Here is an 11,574-nt window from a genome sequence, read left to right on the forward strand (position 1 = left end):
GCACCTCCTGCCACAGCTCTGGATCTCTAGTCAAAAATCAGCCACGAGAAATAAAGGAAACATGGGATATAAACCTTAAAAACCCAGCTAAATACACTGTTAGAGCATTACAGAGGAGAAGCCGGCACTGTTGGTATGAAGACCTAAACAGATGAAGGTGTCACGCTGCAGGCTACTCATGTAGGAAGACTGACTGCTAATAGAAAAATCAAACTGGGGCTTGTTTCGTCTTGCCTGAATTTTTTCATCCTCCTTAATGGCAGGAGCTGAAGAACAAAGCTCTTTGCTTCAATTGACAGCAGACGCATAAAGCCATCAGAGCGGGACTAAAAGCCTTCGTCCTCTCACACACGTTTCTCCTCAGACTCCAGAAACACTTTTACCTTGACACACTTGCAGAAGCCGTGATCTCAGGAGCCTGACAGTGACCCAGTGACCAGGCTCGGCTCGGGACACATAAACCCACGCATGCGTCCCTCCCCACCTCCAATAATCCACGCTGCTACCGTCCCAGATAGAGGGTGGGTGGGATGATGTGGGGAGAAGAGCCATGGAGGGTCAATGGGAGATGAAGAGGAGGGAGGGAGGCAGGGAGGGAGGGGTGCAAAACTGAACACAGGGCTGCCAAATACCTGCTGTGCACATTTAGGGCTGTGTTGACCGTACCGTCCGAGTTTAGCAGGCGCCGTGGACGGGGAGAGGCATTTTGCAGCGCTGCCACAGCAGTTTGGGCTGCCTGGATTCATCTGACCTACTTTCTCCCCCCCCTCCTCCCCTATGCCTGGTCTGGGGGAGCCAGGAGTGGGGAGGGTGAGACCACCAAGCAGGAAGGAAGCGGGATCCACAGCATAACAGCAGCCTACATGCAAACATATGCTCACTGGGAGTCATATATAGCCCTGACATTCATTATTCATCAGCAGCCATAAAAGTAATGACAACAAACATCCAGTCAATCACTTCCCAGATCATCTCCATCACTGGACCAGAGGCCTTCAGCAGAAGACTAGCAGCTCCATGGAGGCTCCAGTCGGCCTCCCTCTGCTGCAGATATACTCCAAACAGTGCAGTTATCTGGATCCAAAAAGGCCACTGACCCACATTTCAACAGCTCTTTTGTTGTACAGTGGACTCAGCTTCATCTGCTGATCACACACAGACATCTGGGAAAGCCTCAATGATAATAATAATAATAATAATGCAGATCAGACACAGTGGGAGCAAAACTGTCACCACTGAGTCACATCCAAAGCAAAGATGTGGTTTGTGTGTGTCACTTTCCTTGTTGAGTTTAGCTGACAACCAGCAGCCTGACATGCTTATAATCCTCCCACCACATAAAGCGGCTCTCAGCCAGGACCCCCATCCCACGCTGCCAGCAGAATAATGTTATTATAATGAGAATAAAACGACCCTCTGTGCTCCCTACCTGCCCTCTCTCGAAGTTTTCCTTCTCCAGCTCCAGGCTGCTCGCCCCTCCGGTCCGTCGGATCACTTTGGGGATCGCGTTGGGGACTTGCTGCATGGAGCTCTTCACTCGATCCATTGTCGTCTGTGACAGAAACAAAAAAAAAACACACACACAGCGGCGGCAGCAGCAGCGACAAAAGAAAAGAAGAAGAAGAAGAAAAAAAGCTTTCAGCCGATAAGCAGGCCGAGCTGTGAAATGTTAGAATAAAAGCAGCACCAACTATGGCGGGCAGCCGTCCATGCTGCGCTGGACTCGTCGCTCCGTTCACTGGAGCATTTGGTCTGTAGTCCAACACCCAGTCAATGACAGCAGGCAGCGGGCAGGAGAGTGAAGCTGGAGGAAGCTACTGCAGGAGGACACCCCACTTCCTCTCTTCACAATAAAACACACTAATACGTACAATGGGAGAAAATGCGAATAATTCAGACATACAATATGTGGCAATATATTGAGGGCAAGTCGAGATATTTATATAGCACATTTAAAGCAAAAGCCCCTGTGCCACAGTGCTTTAGAATAATAAAAAAAAAAAGATTGACAAACGAATTTACCTAATAAGATCAAATATTAGGTTAAAGCACTACATTGCTTCTGCTAATTGTCTTAGCATGTTGGATAGTGTGTACCATGGGGCACTGAGATTCATTATCAAATGTGGTCCCCTTACTCACCACTGTGTGCTCTATTCTAAAGTTAACTGGACATCTTTAGTCATTGGTATGTGTTTATTTACAGAACCATTCTGGGTACTGTTTCGTCCTATTTGTCTTGTCTTCTATCAAGGAAACATGGAAGTCACAATCTCTGATCTATGGACACTCTGCAGTTTGTCTTCCCCAAAGTACGATCTGAACTGTGCAAGAAAGCATTTAGGTTTTCTGTACCTGATGCTTAGAGTAAACTACAATCTCAACTTCAACTTCAAGCCCTTGTTACACTAAATGAGTTTAAAGTTCTGGTGAAATCATTGCAGTCTACCTTGTTTGTGTGCAACTGTTATATATGAGCAAGTTTTGTGTTGTTAATTTTAGCTGTTGTTTATTGTTTTTTAATGTGATTAAGGTGCTGCCCTCTTGGTCAGGTCTCCCTTGTAAAAGAGATCGCTGATCTCAGTGGGACTAACCTGGTTAAATATAGATAGATAGATAGATAGATAGATAGATAGATAGATAGATAGATAGATAGATAGATAGATAGATAGATAGATAGATAGAGAGATAGACAGATAGACAGACAGACAGACAGACAGACAGACAGACAGATAGATAGATATTTTATTAATCCCAAGGGAAATTCACACTAAATAAAATAAAATTGCTAAATAAATAAAAATTGCTATATATTGTGTGGATTTACCCAAGTAATTTAAATTTCAAGCACTAAAACCCCACAAAATAATATGGAACACAAGTGTACCTGACTATAATAAATATTAAAAGTAAGCCCCTACAGTGTTATGAATTATGGAAATTAAACTGACTGATTTAGAGGAAATGTTACGGCTGGCAAAAATATGTATGAAAACTAAACAAATCCAAGGATTCACTGGATTCCCTGTGAAGAAGCTTTCTTTTAATGTTTGATTTTTTTATTTGTATGATTTAGTTTTAAGTATTTCATTTAATATTTTATTATTTATCTTTAATTATTACCCATACTTATCTTTACACATTAAAAAAAAAACTTGATAGTAATCTTTTTTTTTCACCTCACTGCAAAAGCCTATTTAACCCCATTAGTTGTAGGGTAAATGGAATAAGACACCCCTTTAACAACATTTTGTTTTTCTTTTTTTTTTTATTAAGAAGTGTGTCCCAGAAGTAACAGAAAACAGGAAACAGCTTGCTGACACAAGCAATATGCCTGAATGAACAAATTTGACACATAATGATACATTTTACTGTATATATGTATATATATTTATATATATACATATATACACTCTGCCAAGGAGGCGGAGCCTTGGCAGAGTTATGTGATGATTGGCATTGGTTTGTCTGTTAGCAACATTACTCAAAAATGCAATGATGGATTTGAATGAAACCAACCAGCAGGCGTTATCAAATTGACGCAAATACTGCTGAAATAAGTATGTTAAATAAGTAAATATCATTTGCATTTGTCAGCCAATCCTAAACATGAGTTGTTCTTATTAGCTGCCAATCACAATATGTGATTTGATATGTCTAGCAGAAAGGGGAAAAGATTTAAACTGAAATAAAGTCAACCTTATACACTTTGAAGAAACCAAATGCTAGATATGTTAAAAATGTTTCTTAAATTTAGCAACAAATTAGATTAAGACTAGACAATGTCTCTCTTATGCACTGTTTTGGGAAATCTGCATTTGTGTGATCTATGCTTATGTTCAGCTTGCCACAATGATTACATTATCAATTCATCTAGAACAGAGTCAGAGTCCAGATCATTTTATTTATTGTCTTAGATTTGTGGTTTTATTTTTTGATGCTCTTTATTTGAGACATTTCTTACAATAATTCTATAATTCCAATATTTGGATATTCCTAAGAATTAAGGATCTACTTATCACCTCAAAATTAAAAGACTAACTACAAGGTAATTATTGCAACAGGTGTACCTCTTACTCAGATATATTATACTGAAGCAATATTCATAGCATGTGGACCAGTTGGACCAGAGAGAGTCTCTGATTTACCTTTCTCTGTCTGAGCTCTGCATGCCTTCATTTCTTTCTCTCTCTCTGAACTCTTCCTCCTCCATCTCCTCTCTGGGATGCTCTTCCTCCTCTCTTCTTTTAGGCTGGGAAAAGCTGCTGGTGGTTCCCTTCCTCTTCATTCTTTACTGTCTCCTACAAGAATCACACTGACTGAACTATGTTTTTTCCTTTGATAATTTTCATTATTAACTATGATGCAATCTGATGTGTACAATTTAAACCTTTAAAGAGATACTTAACATGTAAACGTTTTTTCAGCTGTAAACTAAATGATATGACTGTACTGTGATGAAACACATCAATGTTGGTGTTATTATGACCTTGACACCAAAATTATAAAAAAACAGCATTAAACAAGCAGGATGTAGTTTTCAAACAGTGCATGAAAACCTGGTGTGACTGGGGGTTTGGTTACACTTTAATGTCATGTAAAGTCTTAGTGAATGTGTGATTTCTTTTGACTTACAGTCTGTTGTCAGAACCACAGGTTGTAATTATCCAAAAAAAAAAGGATAAAAACTTCCACAGACGATCCCCCACCATCCTTCTGTGGCTGTTCTCTAACATTAGCTAGCTACATAAGTAAAAATTAGCAAGGCTCAGGTCCACTGGAAACCGTGGCTCGTCTCGCAAGCAAACACTTTATGTGAATTTAGACACTATTAGCATTTAATACATTGTGAACAGTTATATTAGCATGTAGTCTAACCCAGTCTAACTAGTGTCTCACTGCCACACCGAAGTCCAGCTGTCATCCACATGAGTGAGGTCTAAGAGCAGCCCCCTCAGTGGGGTCGTGTCGCCTCGTATCTGTAGCAGCATAGACTGTACAGGACGTGACGTCTACATGGTGCATTCGAAAGCACTCGGACATCGGAATTTCACTCGTTACTCGTCTTTCCTGGACTTTCGCTCTTTACGGCCGGCCACAACCTTTCATATTTTTGAATTAGATTGTTCAGAACTGGAGTGGCAGCCGGGGTGGCAAGGCATCTTCTAGTGGTAGCAGTTGCCACCTATGCCACCCCAGTAGATCCACCCCTGGCTTTATTGATCCCACAGTGGGGAAAGTTGACCGTTACAGCAACTCCAAATGTGAAAAACAGTATAAAGCCAGTACAAGAATAAATTAGAAACACACAGTGCAAAACACAGAGAACATTATAGACACAGAAGATGTTTTTGTGTATGTGTGTGTGTATGTATGTGTTGTTTTGGGTTGTTTTGTTCAAACTAAAGACCAACCATACTAAAACACGCTAAAATAAAAATGGAAAAATAAAAACAGGCATAATGTTTTGTCAAGACATATCAACATACCTCCAAATCTCTGAAAACTATTTCAGTGCTATTTAAAGTTTACCAAGGCCACTATCATCCAAGAAAAGACCTGAAATGAAGACTGACTTGTCATTCCGTTAACCCTGAAGTCATTCCCACTTGTAAACATTGTTGTTGGTGACATTTCCCGTTCGCCTTCTGTTGCTGATTGTTTTTCAAATCTAAAAAACTGCAGCAAATATGGTTAGTAAACCTCTCCATGTAAACAAAAGGGCATCCACAACAACCAGAAGTGCCGTGTGTAAATACCTGCGGTGAATTTACAGATCTCACAGTATTTGTCTTCAAACGTTGCTGTTCAGATCACAGCAGCTCCATGAGCAGCTTTTATGCACAGGGTCCTAACAGGAACGACTTCCAGCTGCTGCTGTGGGCATGATGACACCTGTCACGCTGATAAAGGTCGCTGTTATCTGGATATTTTCTCTGGCAACTGTCCCTGACTCCTCCCAGCGCTGTCAGACACTGGCTGGAGCTGCAGCAGAGCCCGCCCACACCATCACTGATATGTGGAGATTTATTTTTCTTTCTCCAGCCTTGGCTAAAAGCTGCACAAGCAGTCTTATCAAATTCCTGTCAAACAGATATGACACATACATATTTACAAGAATATGTCACTTCAGCTGGGATGGGTAATGGGTGAAGCTTCAGGCGCAATATGTAGACAATTGAGAACCTAGATTAAGGCAGAAAAATAAAAATAAGATGCAGATTGTCTTTATCACAGCCGATTGAGGTATTGTTGATTTGGACGCAGCAGCACAATCACTTCCTTTGTTGCTTTTTCCTGTGGATTTTTTCAGATCATAAGACTAATCTGCATCATTTATTTTAATCGGAAGCTTTGATAAAAAAGAACACGATGAGTAATGACAACAAAACCACAATCAAAGGCAGCTGTGTTCGCCAAGTAAAGGCAACACAAATCCTTACAAAGTCTGAATGCACTAGTTTAGCATGTAGGATTTCTGCAAAATTTCCCTCCAGTATCAAAACACTGATACTAAAAACTGTTAGTGGAGCCACACAGTCATACAGAACTTTAAGGTCTTATTCTTTGTTCCCTTTGTGTCACTCCATGGTATTTTCACAGTGGTTTTGTCTACCACACAGCTCACTTGCATCAGTTTTGGTATCGTAGGAAGGAGCTGTTTAAAGAGAGCTGACCCTGCTTGAGTACTCCCTGAAGAATATGAGCCACAGAAGGATCATTTCCTGTCAGCGGTTATTCCTATCGCATTAATAAATCAAAAATTGCAACAGACTGCCAACCTTTGCTCCGAGACACCAAGACACAGGAGGAGCCTCTTTTCTCTGCTTCACACAAGGCCTCCATCTGCTGGTGGAACGTGGGAACCAACTATGTAGCCAAGCTTGTGTCTATAAACTATCAGTAGTCAAGGCAAGTCTAGTTTTATACATTCACAAATCACACACAAAAGTAGATGTAAATCCAAAGAAAAGTAACGACCAGCTGGATGTTTTTTGCCACTTTGTTTAGTAGAGCCCAACCAAGCAAGGACCCATTGGAGAGATTTACCCTTCATGGGGTAAACTGGGTGTGGTTCTGAGGTGTCTGATTTTGTAGGAGAGAAGAAAACGAAATGTTCCACGGCTCAAGTCTGCATTCGTTTAAGCTCGGGTCTTTGGTGTGTTTGTTTTTAGGTATATAATGCTTTTTCAAATTTAATATCACATGGATAAATAAATGCTTAAACATATATTCCTATTAAACAATTAAATAGAGCTAAATAAGTATGACAATAAGTAAATGTAGTACTAGGAAACAAAATTTCCCTGAAATAAATAAAAGTATATATATACAAATCAAAATCTACTTATTTATATTTACATCTATCAGCAATAATTAGTAAAAGTGTTCTATTATATAAATCATCTATCTATCTATCTATCTATCTATCTATCTATCTATCTGTCTGTCTGTCCGTCTATCTATCTATCTATCTATCTATCTATCTATCTATCTATCTATCTATCTATCGATCTATCTATCTATCTATCTTAAATATGTAAAATGTACAATCCTTGATATCTATGGGGGGCATCTTCTCCTAAAAGTCCTCCTCTTACACTTTCAAGTATTGCTCAAAACGTGTTTATTTTTTGTAGACTAAGAACGTTCCATATAACTCTAATTTAAATGGTAGATAAAGTTTGTATATGTATATTTCTGTAAAAAAAAATCACAGATCTGTGTTTTGTACTGTCTAAACATTGTGTCAACATACCTCCACTTGACCGCTTGAAGCATTTTAAATGCTATTTAAAGATTACCAAGGCCTCTGTATTTGTGTGTGTGTGTGTGTGTGTGTGTGTGTGTGTGTGTGTGTGTGTGTGTGTGTGTGTGTGTGTGTGTGTGTGTGTGTGTGTGTGTGTTTGTTTGCGTTGGGAGCCATTGGGTCTATTTTTAGCAAAGTATATAATGTGAAATCTTAATGTTAGAAAATGAAGCTACACATGTGATGGGAAATTTTGGCAGAGTAAAAATACAAAAGTACAATATTGCTGAATTTTAGAGGGATGGATGTATAGAGCAGCATCAACTACAATTTTAAAGCAGCTTTAAAATTGTACAAAATTATATAGCACTGGAGAAAGTAGTAGGTTTCATAAAAACCTCTAACTGAGTCGAAAATTAAAATGAATAAATATGACATAAAAAATAAATAACACCACATGTGTCCACCTATCATTACAGTTTACACAGTTTGAGCACAGCGAGGTAGGTGAAGGCAAAAAAGGAGATTGGAGGGGAAAAAAAACAAAAAAACAAATGAGAAGATGAAATCTCGCGAGATTACCGCCGTAACGGAGGACTGGGGCTTGGTCTTGAAGTTTTCAGATGCATCTGTAGATGAATCATAACAGCATCAAGATGTCGGGACGATCAGGCCGCGCCGAGACCCGAAGTCGGGCTAAGGACGACATCAAAAAGGTCCTGGCGGCCATCGAGAAAGTGCGCAAATGGTATGTAAGCTCTCTGGGGGACAATATGGAGGGAAATGTATTAGTAGACCGCAGCCTGATATCTGCTGCGTCGCTCAACAAACTTCAGTCGGAAAAGTTAGATGATTGACGGAGCCGCTGACCAATCAAGGCGCTCGTTTGACAGGGGAGGCGGGGCTAGTTGAGTTTTTCCGCCGAGAGCTGTCAATATGGCTCCAGCCTCACATGGCGCGCTGCTATCCAGGCGTCTGTCCTGTTACTCACACAACAATGACAGTAATTAAAACCTTCGGACATCTTTGAAGGATTTTTACACGCTCCTGCACTGTAAGCGGGAGCTGTAAGGGAGCACAGTAATGTATTTGATCAGCTGTCATCTTTGATATGGAGAGAAAGACGTGAGCATATATACTGTAATTACAGCTTAATGTTATTTCACCAGATGGTGGTGTTAGACGCCCACTGAGCTCCCCTGTGAAATTAACCAAACTGATTTCATCCCCAGGGAGAAGAAATGGGTGACAGTTGGAGACACATCCTTGCGTATATTCAAGTGGGTGCCAGTCACAGAAACAAAGCAGGTGTGGGACTCTGTCACGTACAGTCTCTCTGCTGATGGTCTTTCTTTCTTTCTTTCTTTCTTTTTTAAAAAACTTGCTGCATCCTCCTTACAAAACAGAAAAAAATACACATGCTAAAACCCTAAAAATAAATAATTATTATATATATGCACACTGTATATAGCAGTCTTGCTAATATTTTATCCCAGGGACACTCTGTTCCGTTGCCCTATTGTCCACCTACCTCATGTGTATAAGGTGTCGATAACTCTGTATTTGTTGTTAATAACTATGTGTTGCACTAAACTTTGGTACACTTAAGCCTGCTCTTACATTTTTGCATTACATTGCAGTTAAATATATTTTTCTTTCTGTAACCTGTTGCCCTTGTTTCAGTGCACATGTGTTTTATTTTGGGTAACTACACTGACAGCAAAAACAGCACAGTCTAATTCCTTGTATGTGTTTGTATAAAACTGATTCTGATTACAGATCAGGTAAAGTTTTAAAACATATATGTATGGTTTTAATCTAGAATTTTTAAATGCTCAAATAAGTTCACTCCATAAATAACATTGTAGTAGCTTTCCCTCAATAGCTGAACTTGTTAGGTAATTTGTATTGTCAATCTTTTTCTATTGCAAATCCATTGGGCCAACAGCTGTTGGCTTAAATATGATCTATAAGTGTGACTTGGCTTGACTTGACTTGAATTTGACATTCCAATTTCTGTTATCAGATATTTCGCACCAAATCCACCGGTGGAGATGTTAGAGGGTTGAAAGATGTAGTCCTGGAAAACACAAACTCTTTGTTGGATTTCACTGGTGAGTTTGGTGGCTCTTTATTAAAACAGAAAACAAAGAAGCTTTTGTACACATGCCTGTATATTAAAAAAACAAAAGAAAATATGAGTTAAAAAACGGGAAAAAAAACATACTTCAAGAGTTAAAGCACCTGACGTCTTATGCGACTCTTGTGCCCCAGATGAAAACAGCAACCAGAGCTTTCTATCGGATGTTTACCAGCCTAAAATGGATAACAGCAGCAGCACTTCCAGTTCGCAGCAAGTCAGCCCTCCACACACCTCCAGCCTCCGAACTGAAGACTCTCAGCCTCCGATGCTCGGCCAGGAGAGTGTGGATGGTATGTGGATACCTTTCTGAATCACATTTTCATTCATTTTTACACATTAATCCTGTAAATCTAAAAAGACACACGAGATAGACTTTGTATTCATGGATTTACAGTACTTACAGATACATGTTTATGCTCAGTTCTCTGTATTTGACTGGTGGTAACAAAGCCTTCTTATTGACTACATTATTCCTTGCCTACTTGTTCATGCAGAGCCAGTTCATTCAGTGCAAGATGGAGCAGATGAGCCACCTACTCTCATCAAGGAGGACCTTCTTTCCTCAGGAGCTGTCCGACGAAGCAACCCAGACGCACAGGTTTATTTTATAAAAAATAGGTCCAAGGAAGACCAATAACATTTTTCCTAGATTAAATGTTTCATGTGTATAGGTTCTGATGCCTATTTAATATGTTTTCTTTTATTCAACAGGAAGAACTGGATGAATCAGGAGCACCTCCTTTAAAGAAGATTTGCACAGGAGAAAATACTGTTCTGAGATAGCTTATTTATATCATTTTGTCAAAATGCACATGATACCTGTCCTGAGTTGTTGTAAGATTAGCTAAGCTTTTAAAATTATTCGGGTTCTCTTCACATATTTACGCAAATATTACTCATTACATTTCAGCTAATGACAAAAAAAAATGTATTTACTGCATAATCTTTTTTCAGTTTTAAAGGTCATTGAAGTCTTCTTGCTTGAAGTGAGTTTTGAAAAGAATGGAGATAATTTTCCTGATTTTGTACGTAGCAGGCCATGTGTATTTCCATGCACATGCTGTAAATGTGTAGTTTCCTGGCAACTGTTTCTAATTTACTCTATTCACAGCTGAACAGTTGAACTTTTGCATGTTTCCATATTCTGTTGCTTTTTTTTTAAGCCTTACTGCCCATGGCTTTATGCAGAGTGATGTTTAGATGTGCCATTATGTATTAAATATGATGCCCTCTCTGGAACAAGGCTTCTTTTGGCTCATCACATGCAAGAATGAAGTGCTTTTTGTAATCTACATAGAATATATAATTTGCCCATGTTTATAATTGAAAACGTTTTGTATCTCATAATAAATGCTACTTTTCATTTCAATTCACGTATGTTGCAAGGCTTATTCACGATACTAGCTAGTAATCATTACTGTATTACAAAGGCAGGTCCATTCAGGGTAACCTATTGTCTAATCAGGCATGATCACAATGAATTGTGGACAATTGGTTTACAAATTAATGTGACAATTCAAAGAAGAATTGAATTTCACATTAGTTTTGAAAAAAAATATTATGACACTATTGCAATATGTTTTATTATTGCTGGTTTAGTTTTCCCTTTCCATTTTTATTGTCATCCGCCGAGCTTGTGGTTCATATTCTCTGCGGGCGTGGTTTATTTGAAGTGGCTGTT

General features: G+C 39.3%; 2 protein-coding genes across 3 annotated transcripts in view; one reads left to right on the plus strand and one right to left on the minus strand.

The window, feature by feature from the left end:
- The window catches only part of hip1 (huntingtin interacting protein 1), a 65,853-nt gene extending 60,913 nt beyond the window's left edge, over window positions 1–4,940 (minus strand). Inside the window, exons 1-4 of the mRNA XM_055012119.1 lie at window positions 4,636–4,940; window positions 4,149–4,301; window positions 1,692–1,860; window positions 1,430–1,552 (exon numbers count right to left, since the gene is read on the minus strand). Coding sequence (XP_054868094.1) covers window positions 1,430–1,546 — 117 coding nt within the window. The 5' untranslated portion in view covers window positions 1,547–1,552; window positions 1,692–1,860; window positions 4,149–4,301; window positions 4,636–4,940. The remainder of the gene's footprint in view (window positions 1–1,429; window positions 1,553–1,691; window positions 1,861–4,148; window positions 4,302–4,635) is intronic.
- Window positions 4,941–8,339: 3,399 nt separating this feature from the next.
- Window positions 8,340–11,262, plus strand: bcl7bb (BAF chromatin remodeling complex subunit BCL7B b). 2 transcript variants are annotated; one of them, XM_023282901.3, is made up of 6 exons: window positions 8,340–8,498; window positions 8,983–9,058; window positions 9,777–9,864; window positions 10,025–10,183; window positions 10,388–10,491; window positions 10,605–11,262. In XM_023282901.3, the coding sequence occupies exons 1-6, from the start codon at window positions 8,386–8,388 to the stop codon at window positions 10,674–10,676; spliced, it is 612 nt and encodes a 203-aa protein (XP_023138669.1). In that variant the 5' UTR covers window positions 8,340–8,385; the 3' UTR covers window positions 10,677–11,262. The 2 variants fall into 2 exon arrangements, with proteins under 2 accessions (XP_023138669.1, XP_054868242.1); XM_055012267.1 differs by lacking the exon at window positions 8,340–8,498 and adding an exon at window positions 8,720–8,875.
- The last annotated feature ends 312 nt before the right edge of the window (window positions 11,263–11,574 follow it).

Source organism: Amphiprion ocellaris, chromosome 7 (assembly GCF_022539595.1).
Source record: "Amphiprion ocellaris isolate individual 3 ecotype Okinawa chromosome 7, ASM2253959v1, whole genome shotgun sequence".
Lineage (NCBI taxonomy): Eukaryota > Metazoa > Chordata > Actinopteri > Pomacentridae > Amphiprion > Amphiprion ocellaris.